This window comes from Neolamprologus multifasciatus, chromosome 2 (genome assembly GCF_963576455.1).
Source record: "Neolamprologus multifasciatus chromosome 2, fNeoMul1.2, whole genome shotgun sequence".
NCBI lineage: Eukaryota > Metazoa > Chordata > Actinopteri > Cichliformes > Cichlidae > Neolamprologus > Neolamprologus multifasciatus.
This window is the reverse complement of record NC_140440.1, coordinates 104,630-128,758: the sequence shown is the minus strand read 5'-3', so window position 1 is coordinate 128,758 and position 24,129 is coordinate 104,630. Positions and strand designations below refer to the sequence as shown.

The 24,129-nt window shown below is 45.1% G+C and overlaps 2 protein-coding genes across 4 annotated transcripts in view; one reads left to right on the top strand and one right to left on the bottom strand.

The window, feature by feature from the left end:
* polr2b (RNA polymerase II subunit B) overlaps positions 1-24,129 on the top strand; it is a 221,312-nt gene that overhangs the window by 183,043 nt on the left and 14,140 nt on the right. The gene's annotated exons all lie outside the window — the stretch shown is intronic.
* arap3 (ArfGAP with RhoGAP domain, ankyrin repeat and PH domain 3) overlaps positions 1-24,129 on the bottom strand; it is a 40,489-nt gene that overhangs the window by 13,709 nt on the left and 2,651 nt on the right. Inside the window, exons 2-22 of one of the 3 annotated variants that reach the window (XM_085183392.1) lie at positions 11,954-12,116; positions 10,117-11,046; positions 9,663-9,703; positions 8,040-8,122; positions 7,879-7,943; positions 7,481-7,720; positions 7,269-7,391; positions 7,053-7,122; positions 6,612-6,732; positions 5,778-5,962; positions 5,596-5,702; positions 5,103-5,302; positions 4,223-4,308; positions 3,732-3,914; positions 2,870-3,005; positions 2,411-2,515; positions 1,566-1,719; positions 1,384-1,486; positions 1,006-1,204; positions 859-922; positions 616-779 (exon numbers count right to left, since the gene is read on the bottom strand). In XM_085183392.1, coding sequence (XP_085039518.1) covers positions 616-779; positions 859-922; positions 1,006-1,204; positions 1,384-1,486; positions 1,566-1,719; positions 2,411-2,515; positions 2,870-3,005; positions 3,732-3,914; positions 4,223-4,308; positions 5,103-5,302; positions 5,596-5,702; positions 5,778-5,962; positions 6,612-6,732; positions 7,053-7,122; positions 7,269-7,391; positions 7,481-7,720; positions 7,879-7,943; positions 8,040-8,122; positions 9,663-9,703; positions 10,117-11,046; positions 11,954-12,048 — 3,454 coding nt within the window. In that variant the 5' untranslated portion in view covers positions 12,049-12,116. Of the gene's footprint in view, positions 1-615; positions 780-858; positions 923-1,005; positions 1,205-1,383; positions 1,487-1,565; positions 1,720-2,410; positions 2,516-2,869; positions 3,006-3,731; positions 3,915-4,222; positions 4,309-5,102; positions 5,303-5,595; positions 5,703-5,777; positions 5,963-6,611; positions 6,733-7,052; positions 7,123-7,268; positions 7,392-7,480; positions 7,721-7,878; positions 7,944-8,039; positions 8,123-9,662; positions 9,704-10,116; positions 11,047-11,953; positions 13,117-24,129 lie in introns of those variants that run through there. The other 2 variants (XM_085183382.1, XM_085183399.1) reach the window with 2 other exon arrangements.

The following is a 24,129-nucleotide window of genomic DNA, read 5'->3' as shown; positions in this document are numbered from 1 at the left end:
TGTTCTGCTGGAAGTAGGTCCTCAATTGGAGATATCTAAAATAGTCTGAATTATTAAGATGATAATCAGTCTTTAAATGATCGTTTTCTCATGTGTGAGCGAATAAAAGGTCTTCACATCCTTTGAAATCCAGTGTTTACATGGTTAGGCCCCAGGGTCAAATGGAAGTATGTGGACTGTATTGTCTAACTCAAACTCCAGTCCTCGAGGGCCGCTGTCCTGAAACCTTTCCATGTGTCCCTGCTGCAACACACCTGAATACAACTAGCAGGTCATTAGCAAGACTCTGTAGAAGCTGTCTGCATGCTGAGGTGGCAATTCAGCCATTTGATTCATGTTGCAGCAGCTCACGAGTGAGTGAGCACGTTGCCATAAAAGTGCTTCAGAAGTGCATTTTTCCAAAAACTTCCATTTATTTAAAATGACCTGAGGAGGGTTAGAGGCTCTGTTCATCTCACTGTCCTTTCACCATTGAGACCTGAAGCTTCCTCCACCTCTTCAGTTCAGTTTAATCAGACGATCCTCCATCAGCAGCAGAGCCCACAGTGGCGTAGCTACAGTCTCCTAACCCCAACCCTTACCAACAAGGAAAGTCTGTCTGTCAGTCTTCCTCACCGTACTGTGTGATGAAGGCGATGCAGCTGTCCACAATGATGGGGATGTCGTTCCTGCTCATCTGCTGGTCTCTCAGAGCGTTTCCTTTACCGCCGGCTGCTCGCTGAATGTCGGAGTACCACAGAGAGAAGTCTGCGCGACCGACGCCCTGCAGGTGGAGCGTTCTGACGGGAACACCGAACGCACGTGTGTCAAAATGTGAAGCAGACAACAAACTGAAGCCTGGACCAGACAAACACTCACCTTCCTTTTTCCACCAGGACCAGGATGTCTTTCTTCTCCTGGTTCTCCATCTCGGAGGTGATACCTGAACATAGAGAGCTCCGTCAATAACAACCAGACTCCATCAGAACTATTCACCAGGACCCGGACCGGGACCAGCACACGTACTCAGCTCCTGCAGGCGGTTGAGGTTGATGATGTCCTCGGCGGCGCCGTCATTGCGGGGACAGATGAACAGGTTGGACTTCTGCAGGACAAAGTAAGCCTCCTTCCACTGCTGAGGATCCAGCATCGCCCGGTACCGTAAAAGCCCGACCCGCTCAAACTCTCGGGTCAGCAGGCAGTGACAGCTGAGCGGCGTGGCAGCCTGGTGACGGTCGCAGCACAAACAGGGATCAGTTTGTTATTCAAGGAAGTTTTTAGGGAAAATATTTTGTGTTAGAACAATTTTGTAAAATTATTTATTTGATTGTTTGTAACATGAACAGCAGAACAAACGTGTTCAGCTGCTCTGTGAGGAGGACGCAGACGAAATGCGGCGCAGACCTTTCCGATGGCTTTGGTCCAGCTGTGCAGCTCGTCGGCCGCTTCCAAGCCAAACAGAAAGAGTTTCTCCGACGTCAGATACAACTCGAAGGTGTAACGAAACCTGAGGGAGAAAAGTTTGAGTTTGACCAGGCTGACCATCTGAGCTTTCCGTTTAACCATGGAGCTTGGCGAATAAAAACCTGTCAATGAATCCGTTGTTGTTGGAGGAGTCGGGTCGACTGATGCCCAAACACACGATGTCTTTAGCGCTGATCTGCAGGCTGGGATCAGCTGATCGATCCGACTCGTAGAAGACCAGAGACTGATCCACCGAGCACCAGAACTTCTGGAAGTCTGATGATGAGAACAGAATTTTACACGAGACTCAGCTCTGAATGTTCATCTCCCTCATCTTCATCTGCAACATTAGTGCTGCTCACAGGCGGGCGGTGAAGCAAACTGTCAGTGCCATAAATGATTCTGCATACGTCGACAGCTACGTCATGATGCTACAGAGTGGCTGTAGTCTGCTCTGATTGTTATTGTATCAGATGTAGCCTCAAATTCCACAAGAATTCCCAGAATTCCTTTGTGTTTGCTGCCAGTGCGCACACGGCTCAGAGAATCTGATGGAGTTTGGAAGCTGTGCTTCAGCCGTCGGGACGAAACAAAACACAATCTGAATAAACGTCTAAGGAGCAACTTTTACTTTGTCAGCACTGCTCAGAAATCAGATAATCCTTATGTCGTGGGAAACGAGATGTTTGAAAAGAGATGACGTTAAAAAACACCACATTTCAAGCTCGTGCTACAACGTCCTGGTCTGTGCTACCAAGCCAGCAGCCTTTGTGAGCTAACACAGCTAACATCTCGCCCTGTGCTCTGAGCCTGAACACTGAAGCAGAAACCTGCTGAAGACCTGAAAACGTCTATGACAGTTTTTGGTTTGGGTGAATTTTGGCAGATGTTGGAGGCGTTTACTGCCTCTTTGTTCTGATCTGAGGACTGTTTAAACCTTAAACCCTCTGACCCCGCCTCCTCCTACCTTCTCTGTTTTTTCTGGACATCGTTCCTCTGTTGGCAGAGCTCGACTTGTAGAGGTACCCAGAGTGAAGAACCGGGTGCATGATTTCATCATAGACGCTGGGATCTGACCGATAAAAGCACAACATTATCAGATAAACACTGTCAGCCAATCACATCAACGAAAGAGAAATATTGCACTGCTGCGTTTGGAGCAAACTGACACTGACGCAGGTGTTCTTCTGCTGAGCCAACACTCGGAAAACTGCTCAGTGAAGCCGAGCGTGACAGGGAGAAAGCCTCCCTGCAGGACAGCGCTGATAACGGAGCGGCTGACCTTCAGCGCCAACGCTGCTCCGCACCGAGCTCAGTCACTGACTTCACACGTTGAATTTAATCGGATCAAATACAACGCCCTGCTTCCTCGCAGCTCAACACTGCAGAGTGCATTAGAGTACAGCAGAGCACAGTAGAGTCCAACCTGATGTGCTGGAGTGATCCGCTAGGTGGGGGTGGCGGCCGTTGGAGTCGCTGGCGAGGTGAGCTGACTCCGCCTCTGAGAAAATCTGAGTCACCGTTTTCAGGAGAGTCTGCTCAGAGACGGCTGAACACAGAGCCTGTTGGAGACACGAAGCATCATCGTCAACACCAGAACCATCTCTGCACACTATCATCATCATCATTGTTGTTATTGCTGTTTGCTGCCATGGAAACCTCAGGCCCTGCGGACCCGGACACACAAACGCAGGAGCCATCTTCTGATGATGTCACAGATGTACTATAGACTGACCGTAACTCAGTGTGTGCGTGTCTGAGACAAACTCATGGCTGTGCTGCTGTGATTCTGTTTCGTGATTGTTTATTAAGGCTTTAAATGTTTGGATCAGCATGTCAGCTGATCAGGGTAACCTTTGACCTTTTGATGCAGAAGTTTCTTAGATGAAAGGTGTGAGTGAGTCGAAGCCTCCTGTTTTTATCTACCAGCTGCTTTTATTTTCGTCTCTGATGCTTTAAACATTTGTTCGCTGAGCCCCAGTGCACTCTGGGAGAAGGTTCCCCCTACACAAAGAGCAGCTGCTTATGATTTGCTGCGGTCTGAGTCTGACCTCATCTACAACATTACGATCTATGAGGCTGACGCGCTCTCCCAGCAACACGCCGCACACACCGCATGTGTGCATTACAGTGTCCTAACCAGCTTCAGTTATGTTCACAGTTGCAGCAGTTAAAGCTGCATGAAGCTATTTCACTCATGAACCTTTATGACCCGTCTTGTTGCGGCCCTTCTCACCCCAGCATGCCAACATTAAGTGTATTTATTTCATGAAAGCAGTCGGGCGAACCTTGAGCAGCTCCTCCTGGCTGCTGAACGCCGGGTGGGCGAGGCGGTATCGACCCTCGCGGTACTTCTGGGCGATGAACTCTCTCCTCTGCTCGGCCAACGCATCGCAGTCCAACTCCTCAGAGACGGACAGACGGGCCGCCCAGAAGTCGTTGGCCCGGTCGTTCCCCAGCATGATGAAGAGCTGGCCCACAAACATACACACAGTATAAGCAAACAAACAAACACAACAGCACTGCTTTCAGGAGTCTGTGAATGCTGGTCCTGAACCGGCTGCTCCGAGCTGGTACTTTAGAGCTTCTCTGTCACATTCTCAGTAGCTTCAGTGTCCTTTAATAAGCTTTTCCACCTTTACAGGTGAATACTTCATAAAAACAGGTGGATGTTAGACTACACCTGCCACTAACCCCCCCTACAGCTGAAAGCCTGTAGCAGCAGAGAGCTGCACTGACACCACCCTCAGATCGAGAGGCCACCTGAAGTCGCTCTCACCTGAACGATCTCGTTGCTCCACACGCTCGTGTCCAGTTTCAGACTCTGAACCTTGGAGACCATCGTGCCCAGCCCTCTGTGCTGGCCTACACACACGCACACACACACACACACACACACACACACACACACACACACACACACAGTGGGAAACACAGCTGTGACACACACTGGTGTGTTTCATCACTGACTTCTCCAAACACTAGCACAATACCAATGTATCACCTGGTGACGATCTTGCAGTCTTAACAGACTTGTCTCCTAAGTGGCAGTTTCACCTGCAGTGATTCGTGTCTGCACAGGTAAACAGGAGCCTGTTTACCTGTGCAGGTGTGTTTATTGGCCTGATATTTTCAGTGAGCCACAGAAACAACCTCACCTTCAACATGTGGTGTTTTTCTTTCTGCTGCAGGTCTCCATGCTGACCTCCTGACTTCAGAGCAGTTTCCCTGGTGATCTGTGACGAACCTGTGTGTGTGTGCGTGTGTGTGTGCGTGTTGTTAGGTTCTTACAGTTGTTGTTGGTTACATTTCTGCTTTGTTAGTTGCTGCTTGTTGGGAATGTTACTGTGCCACTGTTACCTGTTGTGACAAGTAAGAGATAACATCTGGCCTGTCTAACCAGATGTCCCAGATAATGTGAGTCAGTGTGAACTGCTTCTCTCTCTGTGATGACACAGACTGTAAATAAAAGCTGGATGGGCGGATGAGATGAAATGTAGGCTTTTGCTGCAGGTTGTAAATGTGTTTCTGTCATGCTAGCTCATGTTAGCTGACAGCTGACCGCCGCCGTCATTAGATCAAAGCTAGACTGACAGCAGAGAAAGACGACTCTGACTCTGGTATCAGTGAAGATGTCGAGCCTCGAGAGCAGGTCGTACCTGCGCAGTTCTTGCAGATGACCACACACAGGTTGATGGAGGCCCAGTCGGGGTTCAGGGCCTTGCAGTCGGCGCACATCCTGTTGGAGCGGTTGGACCAGATTTTCTCGGCCACCTCGTAATCTGACAGAGTCTCTGCGATCGCTTCCTGCAGTGCCTCCATCCAGTCCCGTTTGTCCCGGTCTGAGTCTGCGGTGAAGCTGAGGAGGCGGAGCAAAGGTCATTTAACGACATCTACATTGTTTGTGTCAGCGTTCTCATTAAAACAGAATGACTCAGAACTCCAACTGTGTGGGACAATAAGAGATTTTTCTCATTCAGCGACCCGCTGCTGAGTGCAGGACTCAGTTTGATCTGCAGAGCAGGAAACCCCAGAGACTCAAACCTGAGTCTTTCTTTCTGAGTTTGATTAATGCAGCGTCAGTGAGGCTGGTAACTGCAGATAGTACTGACAAAATCAAGCAGCAGCTGAGCTGAGCTTCAACTCACCCACCTGAAAGTTTTATACGGCGTGATGAGGTCGAAGCTCTTGTGTTTTCCATCTCGGATCGTTGCTCCGCGAGCTTCGATCACCGTGATGCCGATGCCGTTACGGAAACACTGGAGAAACATGGGAAGTGAAATAGTCACAGGACCCTGAGAAAGTCACAGGAAGTCAACTGGTGGCGCCCTCACCTGCTCGCTCTTGTAGAGCCAGATCTGGTCCGTGTTGATGGCAGCGTACACTTTGGATTTGGTTCCTTTGAGTTCCAGGCCCCCATGTTTCTGGCAGTGAGCTCCAGGACCAAAACGCCGCCGTCCAAACACCAGCTGATCTCTGACATGTTCCTGCAGCGTGGACACCCAGCGCCGCCGCAGTACTGACGCACAGGAAACACATCAACTGCTTTGCCATCATCAACAGCATCATCATCATCATTATGGTCAATACCACCATCATTACCATCACGACTATCGTCATCACAACCATCATCATCATCATCACAACCATCATCATCATCATCACCACAATCATCATCATCACAACCATCATCCTCATCATCATCCTCATCCTCATCCTCATCATCATCACAACCATCATCATCATCATCACGACCATCATCATCATCGTCATCACGACCATGATAGTGATGATGATGATGGTCGTGATGATGATGATGGTCGTGATGATGATGATGATGGTTGTGATGATGATGAGGATGATCATCATCCTCATCATCATCATCATCACTATCATACAAAACAGTCAAAACAGTCGCCCTAAGGCGCTTTAATCATCGTCATTATCACATCACAACCATGTCATCACATATCATCACCACCATCATCGTCATCGCCACCACCATCATCATCACCCCATCATCATCACCCCCATCATCATCACCCCCACCATCCTCATCAACACCATCATTATCATCAACCTTGAATTTTGTTGCATTTTGTGTTTTTATTGGGAAAACGTTTACAACAAGAAGAGAAAAATCAGAGAATCTGACGTCGTGTGTTTACCTTCATTATCCGTCCTGAACACAAAGATCCGGTGACTCGTCACAATTTCAAATTTATTGTCTTTGGCTGGACGGGCCATCTGGATGGCAGCCAATGGGATGACTCCTTTTGGGTAGGCATCCTGAAACAGAACAGGTGAGAGGAGATGAGTCCAAACTGTGCGGTCAGCAGGGCGACAAGCTCCGGTGATAGCAGTGTTTCCTTTTTTTTTGTCTTTCCGCTGCTGGGATCAATAAAGCTCTGAAATGTTCAGCAGCTTAATGAGAGGATGCTAACAAGGGCCCACCCTACTGAACCTGTCGGGGTGACTGTTACATTAGGAACATGAAGCCTGACAGGCTGAACGCAGGGCGCAGAGTGACCCACGCCTCTGACCTGCAGGATGAGAAATTCTAAGCTCGTCCCACGAGGACGGCGGCAACATCATAAAGATCTGAGTACCTTCTCACTGCCGAAGTACATCAAGTTTTTGCCGTCAAACTTCACGAAGCGTTTCTGGAAAACATAGTTCCTGAAAAACACAAACACACACCAGGATCACATTACCACTTACACAAAAGAGGAGACACATTTAGGTTTCATCCAATTCCACCACACTGAGTGACTTTCAGTAAGGGAAGGAAGGAAGGAAGCAGAGGAGAAAGGAAGGAAACACACCGAGTGTAGGAAGAGGAGGAAAGGACAGTGACGAGGCAGAGGCATGTCCTCAGGAGGAAGGAGACACAGGGAGGAGCAGACAGAAGGACACACAGCAGAACGGGCAGAGATGACCTCCGACCCCTGCCAACCACAAAGACAGAGAGAACAGGGTCAGACTTAGAGTCTCCTCCCAACATCCAGGCCCCATCAGCTGTGTGAAACAAACGCACCCCTGCGGAGACAGCTTGTCCAGCCAGCCGCTAATGATGGGCGGGGCTCTCTCGGTCAGGGAGGTGTAGCTGGCGTAGGGGGAGATGGTAAGGTCCTCGTCGGCCTCGCAGGGGAGGGCGTGGTGGGCCAGCGAGAGACAGCGGAGGGAGGGTGGAGCTTCTCCCACAGTGCTGTAACCTGGCGAGTCCCCGGAGTGAAACGGCTGCGAAAAACGCTTCGTCCACGAGAACCTGTGACCCCTGAAAACACAAAAAACTTTATCAACGCACGTGAAGCAGACAGTGTGGGCATGACATCATCACGTCCATTAAAGTAATTCGTGCAAATGTTTCTGCATTTTGAATCGTTCCAACGCCACGTTTACGTCTTGTTTCATGAGGATGAGTAGCCGTCTTACCCATGATCCTCTGCGTGCTTCTCCTCTTTCCTCGCCTCCTTTCCTTCATGTCTGCTTCTCTCGCTCTGCACATAAATGATCAAAGCAGCACATTTTATCAGACCTGTGAAAGTCAGAAGAGCGCGTCTGTCAGTGAGGGGGAGGAGTGGTGGCGGTCTGACCTCAGCGGCAGGAGGATGTCTCCGGGTCTGGAAAACAGTCTCACAGTATGGGCTGATCTCGTCCTCGGGGTCGTCCGTGGAGGCTGCCAAATAGAAATGACCAGAGTTAGGATTCACCTGCGCCCCGGCCCTGTCCATTCTGATTTGATAACGTCAAAGTTAAAATAAACTGTGACCAGTATAACAAAGCCGATCTGTGTAGCATGTTAACACTATTGGAAGTAAAAATAACTTGAACTCCAATTTTGAAAACACAACTTTTTCTTTCTTTTTAAAAAAATAAAGCTCTGACTTGTATTATGAGTCTGTGGTCTGTGGTCTGGGAGAGAGTCTGTAACTCTCTGTCTGCAAAATACAGTAAATAATGACCAATGTTGGGCAATTAATTATATAGTTACTTCTTCAAAAAAGTAACTGAGTTATGCAAACAACAACGTTTTTTGCAGCTGTTTACCTAAAAATGCAGCCAAGGCGTTTTTTAAATAAACATTTCAAACTATTTACAGAACAATCAGCTGTTCTGCATCTAATTTGATGCCACACAAATTATTTGTGCCACTCCAAAAAATAATTTGTGTCCACTATGAGAACAACAGCCTGATACCTGCAGGCCTGACAGCAGCAGATGTATCACTGCTGTAACACCTGTAACATTCAGCAGTCGCCTCATTGTTCTGACACACACAACAAAACTATTAACTACACTACACACTAACTACACAAGATTTGTGCTAAACGCAAATCTCTCACATCTCAAACACCGCCGTCACTCCTAAAACTTCCCCCTTCCTAAACATCTAAATGCCATGTTGCCATATCATTTTTTGATTGGTCGACATGGTACATTTTTCCACCAATAGGAAAGGGTGGGGGTTTTTTTGGTGTTGTTTTTGCTCACAAGTGGAGAGCGCTTTCGAGCGTTTTCCTCATAAAACACAGTTTTTATATAAAATATAAACAACGACAGTATTCAGGAAGAAAAGCAAACATTGAAGATATTTTATCATGACTCTGGTTTTACGTGGCCGATCAACACAATTTAAAAACTGGTATAAAGTCCACACTTTTTCCGTCAGTTGTTCCGTCTTTCCTGCTCACATGTCCAATGGTTGTACACGTTGTAATTAACGTGGCTTCACTCCACATCAGCCGCTTTGCTCGCTAAAACACCTGTGTCGGCACATAAGGACGCTGTCAGAGCCTGTCAACGTTGATTAGCTGCGTATATACGAATGTGAATCACATCGTATGCTGGAACAGCCAGTCGCCAGTCACTTACTGACTCACACTGTAAAACAGAATCAATTGTTAACGTATTTATTTTCATTGCAATTCAGGTTAGTTTTTTTTTTTGTGTGCAACGCAGATTTTCTGTGTGCTGACACCGTGACAGCAGTGCATGATTGCGCGCGCGTGCAGCTTAGAGGGAACATTGCTCTCAAGTGTGCGTGCACTGTCTTGGGAACTAGGAGTCTCACACACCAGTCCCAAAATTGTTTTTTATGTTTCGATCAGGCTGACAGGAAACGAGTAAGGACGTCTTCCTGTAGGCAGAGCTTACAGACAAGGCTCGACCTGCCTGGGTTTTAGGCTGTTCTGTGTGACTCAGAGCTCTGAACTCACCTCTGGCTGATCCTGAAGAGTTGTTACTTAAAGTGCTGCCACTGAAACAAACACAGTGAAAATGATGAATTATGTCAGGCCTGGGCCTTCACATAAAAAGTGATTTTAAACAAACATATCATGGATCCTGGGGTACGCTCGAACACGCAAAAACTCCTTTTCCTAACCAATCCTCTTTAACCTCGATACAGGTGAAGGAAAGGTGCACTCGTGCGGTAGAGCAAGGCTGACCATCATGCTTTAATGCAAAAACATCCAGATGATCGCTTTTAGGAATGATCAGATGGTCTGTAGCTATGAATTGCGGGATGCTTTCATGAAGAACGTGTCTCCCCCGCTAAAGGAGGTGCAGACTTCAGACCGCTCGGACCGAGCTGCAAACCTTCCTAAATTGAGTGAAACTGAGTATTGGAACGTACCCCGGTCCAAATACTGATGCATCACGGTGACTAACCTGTTCCTCTTGCAGTTCCTCTCAGGTGTCTGTCTGGGTGGAGTGGGAGGAGCCGACTGCTGGCTGCAATAATTCCTCTTCCCACCGGGGGCAGCAGAGCTGTGTAATGTGTCCCAATATATCTCATTGGAGACCATCTCTAGGCCTCCTCCTCGAGGAGAACCGGAGGGGGAGGATCCAGAGAACCTGCTGTTGTCATGACTACCCGTGCAGGAAATGAAGGACGGCGCCTGCAAATGCTCTGTGGGAACAGGGGAAGAAGAAGAAGCATGAGGAGTCCCCTGCATCGAGGCGGGGGGGACGATGCGGTTCAGCCTCGGGGGAACCGGCGGTAACCCTCCAGTGTCTGACAGAGACCTGCTGCGGCCGTTCCCATTTCTCTCCCCATGGCTCGACCTTCGGCTTGGTGACGGCGCCTTGTCACTGAGGTCAGAGGTCAAAGCACTGTCTGCTGTGGGCATGTCCGCTGAGCTCAGACTTTCCAGCACAGTGAGGCAGATGGACTCCTGGGAAAGCCTCCTAGGTAGGGGTGGAGCAGGGTCGGGTGTTGGGGTGAACTGGATGGGCGCGGTCCTGCGGCGATTGAAGACAGTTCTCGGTTTGGGGACCGGCTTCACTGTTGGCCTGCCGCCATCGGAGTTTGCCAGCATGGCGGCAAGGTCGGGAGCAGAGCTGTTCCTGATCACCTCCTGACGGGGCGACTCGGTGTGACCACGCTTCGAAGAACAAACTGACTGACAGCGGTCACGAGGGAGATCTGCGTTCCGATTGGCTCTTTGGCCTTCTGTCCTCTCGATGTAACCGACCAATCGTAGGATTCTCTTCCTGTGTCCTGTGGCAGTTATGCCCAGACTGACCAATGCATCGCTGTCGAGGTGTGTGAAGTCTCTAGCCAATAGGAGACCGGCTCGATGGAAGGTGTCCAGGTACCTGGAGGAAGACAGAAGCCTGAAGTAATTCTGATTGGCTGGACGGGAGCTGCCCTTTGATTGGTTGTCAGTTTCTGTGATAACGTGTTAAAAATCACATTTGTTGACATGGAAAGAAGTTCATTTTTAACTGTTACACATGCACCCAGTTCTGTAGGCAGCTGAGCCCACTCAGTCACACTGAGGACCACGTGCTTTCATCTGTCTGCATTTCTAAAGTAGAAAAGCAGTCTGTGAGAATGACTGCAGTCAGCCTGAGGCTGTTCGCAGACAGGTTGTCTCCTGTGCAATCGCAGAACGGTGAGTGTGCAGCAGCAACAAGCCGCGAGCTAACCATGCATGACAATCATAGACAACCTCACACTGTTTTTGTAGCTGTGAGGAGGATGCTGCCCTGATTTTCCTCGTGTGGCCGAGCCGTCGGCTCACTCTGAGTTTGGAGGTAGCTTTGGCGAGCTCAGTACGTCTACATTATCTCTGGATGGCAGTGCAGGTAACGAGCCCTCCAGTATGTTCATTTCCATCCATCCAGCTGGAGCCTATCCCAGCTGTCTTAGGGCCAGAGGCAGGGTACAACCTGGACAGGCCACCAGTCTGTCACAGGGATGACACATAGGCACAGACAACCATTTGCACCTGTGGGCAATTTAGAGTTTCCAGTGAACCTAACCCCACTAACTGCATGTCTTTGGACTTTGGGAGGAAGCCAGAGTAGCCAGAGAGAACTCACGCACACACGGGGAGAACATGCAAACTCCACACAGAGAGGCCCCGGCTGTATTTTAACTTATTTAATAGAATATCAATATTTGGAGTCCCTGTATCGATACAACATTGCCACACAAACTATCTGATGATTGTGCCATTTCGGTTTTCCCCCATTTCATGCTGCACTCCTCAATCCTGACCTCTCCAGATGAATCGCAGAAAGCAGCCTCTCAACCGGCGTGCTTCCATCCAGGGAGCCCATGACGACCAACACAGAGTCCGGACTGGGCTTCATCTCCTCCACCAGCAGGAAACACCTGGGCCATCGCTGACCTACAGCAGTGGCGGATGGCGGTCGTCCATCTGGTGGAGAAAGAGGTGAAAGATTGATCTGCTTTAGATATCATCAAAAACTGGTTCAAGTTCTGCTGCTTCACTAACCCCACACTGAAACCAGAAAACCAGAAACACTGGATCACACACAACAGGAGCCAGCCTCTGTAACCATTCATTCCTCCAGCAGGGGGCGTTAAACGTTTCTTTGAACCGCATCCTCTAATTAAAGATCAATAAACAAACGCCTCCACACACCGTGTAGATGGCACCACTGTCACCTTTGACCTCTGGAGCTCACGAGCCCCTCTTTCTGAGAACTAAAACCACAGAAGAAGAAGAAAGTATGATGTCAGCAGGCAGACACAGCTGTATGATTGTCTCTCTGCGTCTGCAGCAGGCTGACCTTTGACCTCTGCACAGCAGCAGAGAATCAGACAGAGGGTCACTGTGGGGATAAAGGCTGAGGGTTCCTGCCATGAAACCCTGACGCCCCTGCTGCTGCATGGAAAAACTCAGGGAACAAACTGTGGGCCCAGAACAGACCCACATCTGGATCATCTGCTGGATCAACAGCTGGAAGTCACACACAGCCAATGAGACAAGGAGAACTCTCCAGCTCAGAGCAGCACGCCTCACTTCAGCCGCTCCCTGCATCCTGCCAGTGTGTGTGTGTCTGTGTGTGGGTGTGTGTCTGTGTGTGTCTATGTGTGTGTGGGTGTGTGTGTGTGTGTGTCTGTCTGTGTGTGTCTGTGTCTGCGTGTGTCTGCGTGTGTGTGTCTGTGTATGTGTGTGAGTGTGTGTGTCTGTGTCTGTGTGTGTGTGTCTGTGTGTGTGAGTGTGTGTGTCTGTGTGTGTGTCTGTGTGTGTGTGTGTGTGTGTTTGTCTGTCTGTGTGTGTGTGTGTGTGTATGTGTGTGAGTGTGTGTGTCTGTGTGTGTGTGTCTGTGTGTGTGTGTATGTGTGTCTGTGTGTGTGTGTGTGTCTGTGTGTGTGTGGGTGTGTGTGTGTGTTTGTCTGTGTGTGTGTGTGTCTGTGTGTGTGTGAGTGTGTAGGTGTGTTTGTCTGTGTGTGTGTGTCTGTGTGTGGGTGTGTCTGTGTGTGTGTGTCTGTCTGTGTGGGTGTGTCTGTGTGTGTGTGGGTGTGTGTCTGTGTGAGTGTGTGTGTGGGTGTGTGTCTGTGTGTGTGTGTGTGGGTGTGTGTCTGTGTGAGTGTGTGTGTGGGTGTGTGTCTGTGTGTGTGTGTGTGGGCGTGTGTCTGTGTGTGTGAGTGTGTGTCACCTCTCTGTGATGTGTTCAGGAGATGTCAGCTAAGAAGCAGCTTCCTGTTGGACCTTTAACAATAAGAGCCTGTGAACACAACAGATATACTGAAGTCCAGGTGTGACAGTAAAACTGCAGGTGTGATGGAGCTGGGGAGAGCTCTCTGTCAGCATCAGGACGTCACTCAGAGAAAGACAGAAGAATATGTGTCTAACACCAAAGTAAAAATAACTCACTCACTCACACACACGCACACACACACACACACGGCTGCAGCGTCCTGCAGGAAGACAAAGGCCGAGGAGGAAGTGAGTCACAGCAGCTTCCTCCAGCCGACCTTTTTCCTCCTCCTCCACTCTTCAGACAAAAGCAGCGTCTGTTCTGAGATCAGCCGCCACACAGCCAGGAAACACGTTACACAACAGCTGTGACACACAACATGATCAATGCTGTGTCAATAATGTGATCGTATGATAAATAACACAGTAATGCATGCTCCCGTGCAGTCACGTGACCACAGAGAGCCGTCGAGTGTCGTCAGCGCCGGCATCTCTCTGTCAGGACGTCTCCTCAGACTGAAGCCAGCGACCAACAGGAGGAAAGAAAACGCAGGACAGCTGCAGCGCCTCGTCTCAGAGCTGAAATCTGCAGCGTCCGTGGACTCGTCACAGCGCACGCTCACAGACTGAACCTGGTTTTATTTTGAGAGACTCAATGCCTCGTGTTGACATGTGTGCTGGATCGTGCTCCATCTTTAAACCTTCCCTTTCACTGTCGCTGCCATCCTCCTGTCACAAATCCGCCCCGATACCCTCCTCCACAAACTCCACCCTACCTGGACTCTCCCCTCTCTGTGGATGGCTGACTCCAGGTATTTAGCCTCATCACCTTGACCTTCTGTACTCCTTACACATCCACCCTCTCATTCACACATGTATTCTGTCTTGCGTCTCTTCAGAGCATGCCTCCACCTCTCCAGGCTCTCCTCCACCTGCTGCTTACTCTCACTACAGATCACAGTGTCGTCTGCAAACATCAGCGTCCACAGAGACTCCTCTCTGACCTCATCTGTCAGCCTGTCCATCAGCACTGCAAACAAGAAGGGGCTTGGAGCAGATCCCTGATGTATCCCACTCCCATCTTTAACCCACCTGTCACTCCACCTGCACACCACTGTCTCTGTCCCCACACACATCCTGCACCACCCTCACAAACTTTCTCATGTTACTTTTTTCCAGGATAATAAAGGTAGAAACAGAAGAGAGTCATTTTAGGTACTTTGTAAAAGGGGAACAGGAGGTCGGTCGCTGCAGTCTAGTTTACTCACCGTTTACTCAGAGATGTTCACAGATGGTGGTGAATCAACACCAATCCACAGGAAACCACACTGAGTAATAACATCAACATGACTCCCGGCTGCAAACATTTCCACATGAGACCTTTTCATGTCTTGATACAAGCACATGCATCTGCTCAGTGGGAGAAACGTTTCATCATCATCAGGTGACTTCTTCAGTCTCAGCTGACTGCAGGTTTCCAGCCTGGACATTTACACATGACTGAATATGGGCTGTGAGGTCACATCTTTGTTAATGTGCAAACTGTCACGATCAGTGATCAGTGCTCTTTGATTAGTGGTTGTTGATCATTGATCATGACAATTTGCATATTAACAATGATGAAACTGATCTCATAGCTCATTGTCAGTCATTGTGTAAATGTCCTGTTTAAAGGTTGGGGAGACCTGCAGTCAGCTGAGACTGAAGAAGTCACCTGATGATGACGAAACGTTTCTCTGAAAACATCCAGATGAACAGAATCAACTTTGTGGGAGACATTTTAATGTAAAACTGGAGAGTTTCTCAAATCCAGCAGGAGTAAAAAGCAGAAGCCTGAGAAAAACTGCAGTGACAGAAAACAGAAAGTCCGGTGTGAGAGGAAAAAGAGCGGCCGAGGAGGAAAAACGTTAAAGAACCAGGCAGGAAGTCAGTGAAGGCCACAGATAAAGACCGAGCCAAGGAAAAGCAGCCAGAGGATACAGACCCTCCCATCCGACTTCCACTTTTAAACACTGCAGCTGAGACAGGCGAGAGGAGGGCCGAGCGCAGGCTGACTGAAGTTACAGCTGGAGCTCATGTCTGAGGTTTGGGTGTAAAACCCAGTCAGAGTCAGGACATCGAAGGACGTTCATATTCTGACCACTGGATCCAACACATCTGTCCCTGTATCGATTTAATGTGTACTTAAACATCTTTCACTGGCCCGGCCCACTAAACATCACAGTGGGTTATACGTGGCCCACGGTGTAAAATCAGTGAAACCATCAGCTCTGTCGGTGTCTCCAGCTGATGGTGCTGGTCCTTGTGAGCGAGGGGTAGAAGGCACCAAAATCCCATCTGTGGTGAGATCTACTTGAACCACCCTCCACACACCAGCTGATTCAGGGTGCACAGTGGGGGGTCTGCAGGGGGCTGACCCTCCATGTGATTGTGAAGAAGAATCCAATAAATGACATGAGTCAAACCTGAGGTCAGAGAGTGGGCTTGGAAATGCATGCTGGGAGTCTAATTTATAATAGCCGCTTTAGTTCTGATGATATTGATCCAAAGCGGGGGTCTCTGACACGACTGGATGTTGATTACTGATTAGAATTAGGTCAACGTCGATGCCGCGTGGCCCAAATAAAGTCACACTGAACACAATGGGCCACAAACAGCAGACACCAGGTGTCAAACGCCTCGAACGGATTTTCACAGGAAACTTTACGAGTTCCTCATGGCGGCTGTTAAAAAGAGCCGATTCTGTCTGTGTCAGCCGACCAAACTGCAAAGACACACAAGCTCACAGCTCCAACACACAAACAGGCAGTAACGCAGACGCACAGCTCTGTGCGGTCAGCACGACACCATTGCTAACAGTCTGACCCGCAGCCCCCCCCCCCCCCCCCCCCCCAGCTGCTTTCCTGTCATTTCTTTACTGTACCTGTCAATAAAGGCCAAAAAAGTAACATAATCTTACTTTATTATTGTTATGCAGGTTTGTGTGAGGCAGCATGGATTACTACAGCATGTCCATGTTCTGTTCAGATGTGACTACATCATGTGACTCTGATAACTCCTGAATGATGTGCGCAGGTCACCCTGTGTTTGTTTCTGAGGACACCCCGTGACACGCTGCAAGGATGGACGCAGGGATTTTCAGCAGCTGGTCGTACTGCACACGTATCTGCACCAGTTTCCTTGTCACAGCTCAAACTTTGGCATTGACTATTTAAAAGAGTCCCAACAAACATCACTGTCTTCGCTGTTACTGAACCAAGAAAAACAGCAAAGACGTACAAAGGTGTTAAAGTGCTACGACATCAAGCTTGCATAACAACCCTGTTTACACTGTGCCAAATGTTAGGCTGTCTGAGACTTCCTGAGGAGGACTGAAGGCTCGCAGCCTGCAGCCCGAGAGACAAATCTGGTAAAAACGGTGAAAGTCCGTCCGGTGAAGTGCAGCTCTCACGGAGACCCGGTTGGCCTGGCTGAAGCGGTCCTGCTCTGACAGCTGAAATCAGACGCAGAAAGACGTCTTGGTTCAGACGCACCCACGCTACCTCTGCCGTTCCCATTTCTCCCCAAACACACCCTTTCCTCGTCCCATCCCTCTCTCTTCACCTCCCTGACATTGCTCCCATGCCGCCCGCCTCATCACTGGTGTTTCTGTATGTTAGCTGATTTTTCACATGATAAAAAGACCTGGGAGAGCGAAGCTGGAAGACAAAAAGCTGTCATCTAGGGCTGGGCGATATGGCCTAAAATCCATATCGCGGTATAATTTGAAGCACGTGCGGTAACAATATATATCACGATATATTCTTTTCTTCTGTGTAATGTATTTTCAACACTATAAGGCACACTTAAAATCCTTTAATTTTCTCAAAAATCGAGAGAGTGCCTTATGTATGAATTCTGGTTGTGCTTACTGACCTCGAACCGATTTTGGCGTGCAGAAATCTGTTAAAAAATGTTTTAGTACAACTTTGGTAAGCCGCACTGCTTAATGGATTGTCAGAGCATTACGGCTGCCGTAGTGAGGAGCTTCGCGGAGTAATCTGGGTCCAAAACTCTGTCGGCTTCAGGTCCCAAAGTCAAACGAACACTGAGAGTTATAAACTGTCTAAATTCTTTCATCTTTAATAAAATCATCAGCGTTGCTGCTTTACCAGGTGTAACAATTAAGTTTAACATCCAGGCATCCATGAAAACAGAAGTTATTAAATTTAACGGAGTTAGAAGTTAACAGGAAGTTAGCTCGCTAGTTTCCACCTAAACATTTCATACCATGTTCTGACAGAGATTTTTGAAACTAATTAAAACGTACAGCTCTGCTGTCACTTCCAACATAAATGAAGACAGAAAACTAAACAGCAGTGACGTTTGCAGGGTTACTGAAGTTGGACTAGCTGGTATATAATGTTGTGCTACGTGAGTGCTAGCGACACAGCTATGTTAGCATAACATTAGCACAGTGAAGCAGTGAAGCAATCGCATGGCAGGATACTATACACGGGCCAAACTTCAGTCAGGAGAACAACTGAGATTTTTCATCCACAATACGAGGTTAGTTATTAATATACTGCAACAACATGGGAATAGAGCAGCTGCAAGAGAATTCAACATTAAGGAATCAATATTACGGAAGTGGAGGAAGCGCAGTTTTTGGCTTTCCCCATATTTCAAAAGTGCTTCATCTCTTTGCTATGACTGCCACCCGGCAAAATTTGCAGACGATAATGGTTGTAGCTGCTGCACTGCGCTGCTTTCGACCAAAACAGGCGCAGCTTGATGACATCATCAACATGCACTATCGCGGTAGAGCGGTATAGTCAAAATCTCTATCGTTGGCCAAATTTATATCGTTTCTATCGTATATCGTTTATATCGCCCACCCCTACTGTCATCTGTGGATTTTTACATCCACGTCTTCGTGTTTTATTTTGAATGCGAACCTTTTGTATGTTGTTTAACATACCAGTCATTACTTCCAACCCTTAAACATGAACATTAAAACGCAATGCAATGATCTGCCTCATAAACGCAAATGTGATTTACAATAGAGCTTAAGAAAACAAAACAAATGGAGAGGAGCCAAGATGGCTAGGGTTAGGGCCATCTTGGCAGAGAAGCGACCTGTGTGGACGCTTCTCTGTAAGCTCGTGAATTTCTGATGAGTACCTAACGTTTTAAATGATCTAAACGGACTCAGATAATTTCTTTATTAGAAGTGACTCATTGCACTTGTGTTTTGCACACGTACAGGACATCTTTATAACATAAAATCAGGCCGAACTGAGTTTCTTTTTTTTTTCCCTGCTGAATTCTGACATGGTGAAGTGTTAGCTTGTATAGAAACATTTAGCTAATAGCTACGGGATAAGCTTGCAAAATGGCCAAAAAAGAGGCAAGAAGAAAGGAAGGACTGATAATGGACTTTGCAAGGACTTTGAACAAAAACACGGCGGAGATTATTGCCGTGCGGGATCATGTGAAAGGTCTTGAAATACAGAGCAAAGAGACAGAGGTTACTGTGAAGAAGCTGAAAGATCGCATTGCTGCACTTCAAGAGAAACAAGAGGAGACGGAGAGATATAGTCGGCGGTGGAACCTGCGTTTGCTGAATCTCCCAGAGCATAGTAACGAAGATATAAGAAAAGAGGTGATGGATATAATCGCCCTGATCATCCCAGAGGAAAAAAACAAATTCAAGTTCATGATAGATACTGTTCACAGAGTTGGTCAAACAAGAGATGAAAACCGCTCACGCCCCATCATCATACAGTTCACCATGCGCACCTTCCGACACAAAGTGTGGAGAGCTTCCCTCAACTCTGATGTGATGAAGAAGAAGAATCTCAGGTTGGCTGAAGATCTCACCTACATGGAGAGACAGTGCAGAAATAAACTGTGGCCAACTGTCAAACAAGCCCGTGACGAGGGAAAGAAGACCAAATGGATTGGTCCTGTGGCCATCATTGATGGTGTAAGACACACTGCATAAATAAGAGGTTATTAAAAGATCAGCAAGATGACTGAAATACTTTAAGTTCACTCTGTAAGTTACCTAACATTAACAGGTATTTCAACTACCTCAGGCTCCCAGTGTTACTGTTCAATATTTAATAATTTTGAGGCACTTGTATATATATATATATTTTTTTTTTTTGCTTGAAATACCTCAGGTTCATTTGGTAATATGTTTACAACCAATAATATCCTCTTTAAATTTTCTATAAAACTTTCATACCTCCAAGTTAGTTGTATGAAGTTGGGCAAACATTATTATGATTATGTTTGGACTTGCTTATGTTTTACAGTGTGAGTAGTTAAACATCCTACTTTTATTGGTGTATAAATGTTAATTTGCTTAAACATTTGGGTCACTTCTATGGGGAAAAGAAAAACAAACAGAGTCTGAAGACTTTTACTTAGGTACTCAACATTTAGTGTTCCCGTTTGAGAGTATCTTCTTTAGGTGTTTATACCTTAGCACCTTATAAGTTTCTAGTTAATTTAACAGACATCCAGTTCACTTTATTCATTCCCTTCTTCTCTTATGACAGACTTACATTTCAGTTCCTTAAAAATACTATCCCTTAATGTTCGAGGTATTCGTGACAGTACCAAAAGAAAGTCAATTTTCATTTTCTGTAAACGGAAAAATGCTGATTTGATTTTTCTACAAGAAACTCATTCGAGTGATAATGATGGAAAATTCTGGAAAGCACAGTGGGGTGATCAGTGTTATTTTTGCCACACCTCTCAACATTTGGCAGGCGTAGCCGTTCTCCTTAACAACTTTAAAGGTAATATTATTGAATCATTGTCTTCAGATGAAGGCAGATGGATTATTCTGGTTTTCAAATTGGACAACACCTTCTTTATAGTCTGTAATTTATACAGTCATAACAACACAACTCAGGCCAAATCTATGTGCATACAATTATCTGAGAAACTTGATTTTTTAAAATCAAAATATAAGGGAGCCCACATGATTCTTGGAGGAGATTATAATGATGCTCCAGACGATCTTATAGATAGAGTACCAATAAGAACATCTCAACACTCAAAATTTAAAAGCACTGCATTTTTCTGTGAACAACTTGCAGTTATAGATGTATGGAGATTCTTCAACTCTGATACAAAAGAGTTTACCTGGAGCAATGCAAATAGATCTCTACAATCCAGAATTGATTTGTGGTTAATATCTTCTTCATGTTTACATTTTGTTTCAGAATCGTCTCATGATTTTGCTCCATTAACTGATCACAAATTGATCACAATTCACTTAGTTGGCAATAAACAAAGTCAAAGTAAACTACGTGGTTTTTGGAAGCTAAATAATAATTTATTGAATGATGATAGATTTTGTAGTATAGTGGAAAAAATGGCAGAACAGATATTTGGGGATACCAATGTGAATCACACACTAAAATGGGAATTTTTCAAATTCAAGGTAAGGGAAGCGGCAATAAGGCGAAGCAAAGAAATTAAAAAAAGAAATGACACTAAAGAAATCAGTATTATGAATGAATTAAACATATTAATGAAGAAAGATGCTCTGTCAGATGATGAAGAAATTAAATTGAAAAGACTAAAGGAAGAAATAGATAATGCATATATTAACATGGCTAAAGGGGCTTTTATAAGGTCCAAAGCAAAATGGCTAGAACTAGGTGAAAGAAATTCCAGTTACTTTTTTGCTCTTGAGAAAGAAACCAAAGAAGAAACAATATATCTGCTCTTAAGATTGATAATAACATAACCACTAATTATTTAGATATCTCAAAACATGTTGGTTCATTCTACAAAGATATATACAAATCAAATTGTAATATCAATGATTGTGATAGATTTATCGAGTCAGTTAAAAATTTTGCACCATCTCAGAAAACTTTAAAACTAATTTTGAACGTCCCATAACAAAATCAGAAATTTCAGAGGCAATTTGATCAATGAAAAAGGGCAAATCTCCAGGTAATGATGGTTTGTCAGTGGAATTTTATTTACAGTTCTGGGATATTATTGTTGATCCTTTATTAGAATTGTTTAAGGAATGCCTTGATGGAAAAGAAATGTCCACAAACATGAAACAGGGTATTATAACTTTAATTCCTAAACCTGATAAAGATCTTCTTGTTATAGAAAATTGGAGACCTATCACGCTTTTGAACATAGATTATAAGATTATCTCATTGGTCTATGCCAAAAGATTAAAGAAAAATCTTGATGAGATCATAGCTGAAACACAAACCGGATTTATGACCAACCGACATATCAGTTCAAACATAAGGGTTATTTTTGACCTATTAGACTACTCTGACAATATAGATGATGATTCCCTTATTGTGTTTCTTGATTTTTATAAAGCTTTCGATACGGTAGAACATTATTTCTTATTTACAGCACTCAAAACCTTTGGTTTTGGTCAACTATCGAATTGTTTTATAAAAATATTGACAGTTGTGTTATACTATATCCAAATACTACTAAAAGATTTCCAGTCATGAGATCTGTTTGCCAGGGTTGCCCAATTTCACCCTTTTTATTTTTGATTGTGGCTGAACTACTTTCATTACACATTTTGAATAGCCCAGTCATTAAAGGTTTATCTATTTTTGGTAAAGAAATCAGAGTGACTCAACTAGCAGATGACACTGTTTTATTCTTAAAAAACAAAGATCAGATTGAAAATGCTATTTCATTAATAAATGATTTCTCAATTGCCTCTGGATTAAAACTAAATAAATCTAAATGTGAAATTTTATGTTTGTACCAATCAAATCCTTATACAATATTCCTGTCAAAAACTGTGTTAGATACCTTGGTATTCATGTCTGTAAGAATGACACAGAGCGTCAACAACTCAACTTCTCTCCCAGGATGGAAAAAACTAAAACTATACTGAACTTATGGCTCCAAAGAGACCTATCAATTTTTGGTAGAATCCTTTTGACTAAAGCTGAAGGTGTTTCCAGATTTGTGTATCCAGCCCTTTCCCTTAATGTGTATGACTCCACATGTAAAAATGTTAATAACTTATTTGTTAACTTTGTATGGAAGAATAAGCACCATCATCTAAAAAAATCATTGCTTTGTGGACCTAAAGATAAAGGTGGTTTTGGCCTTCTGGACTTCATGGACCTGAACTATACATTTAAGGTGAAATGGCTAAAAGAATGCTTAAAATCTCCTGGATCATTATGGCATTTCATTCCACATAACATTTTTAGAAATGTTGGAGGTTTACAGTTCCTATTGTCTTGTAATTACAGTATATCAAAGTTACCAGTTAAAATGTCTGCATTTTATCAACAGGCATTGTTGGCTTGGAAATTATGTTATTCACATAACTTTTCTCCACATAGATCTATTATCTGGAATAACGAATGTATTACTAAGAGGAACAAATCACTATATTTGCAGAATTGGATTGATAAAAATATAATCTATTTAAAAGACTTATTTGACTCTGAAGGCCAGCTACTTAGTTACAATGACTTTATTACAGAATAAACATTCCCTATCGAATTTAAAGATTTTAGCTCTGTAATAAAGTCCGTTCCCAGCGGACTGACTGAGTTGATGAAAAGCTACAAAAAACAGAACACACCACATGCATCTGTTAACACTCTTTATATAAATGGTATTGATTTCTTAAGCAAGAAATGCACCAATAAACATATTAGAGAATGTTTGTATAATGCGAAGAAAATAACTCCAAGAGGGAAGTTTTTTTGGAATGCTATTTTTGATAATATCAACTGGGATAAAGCGTGGCTTGTTCCTTTTAGATTTTGTATTACAAACAAAGTTAGAGAATTACATTTGAAAATATTACATAACATATATCCATCCAATACATACATTTCAAGATTCTGTGACACTGATAGAGAATGTACCTTTTGTAAAACTGAACTTGAAAGTGTTACTCATTTGTTTTATGGCTGTTCATATAGTGCTACATTTTGGAGAGAGCTTGAAATTATATACTGTGCAAGACAACATACGGAATCAAAATTGAAGGGAAGAACATTATCACTTATTTTGAAACTAAAGGAAAAAAATATGTGCCATTGTCAATCTTTATATCTTATTAGGGAAATTCCATATACATAAATGTAAATTTCAAAACTCAACCCCATCATTTAATTTGTTTTTGATTGAAATTGAATATTACTTAAACTCTCTTAAATTAACTTCCAATAAAAAAGGTTTATCATTGATTGAAATTCATTCAGAAATGTTTAACGAATAAGCTGTCACAACTTTCAAGTACAAAGTTGTTATGAAGTCTGTCACATTCCCCCCCCCTTTTTTTTCCCCCCTTTATTTATTTATCCTTCTTATTTCATTGTACTGTATATTGTTACTCTTATTTGCCTTGTATGTCTACTGTACAAACTGAACTGGAATGACTGACTGTTCGCTTTATAATTTCAATAAAGTTTGAAAAAAAAAACCTATTTGGAGGAACACTTAGCATGTGACAGTTTCTCAGACGTTCGCCAGCTGCAAAAAACTGCATCATGCTGCTCACTGTCAACAACATCATCAACAACTGATAACTGTGACCTTACAGCGCAGCATTAAAAACATGACCCTGTGATCAAATCATTGCACGGACTCCAGGTTCTCTCTGCGGGTTGTCCCTGGCCCTGCAAGTTCTCTTTGCAGCTTCTCTCTGCAGGTTCTCTTTGGGTCTACAGGTTCTCTCTGGTCCTGCAGTTTCTCTCTC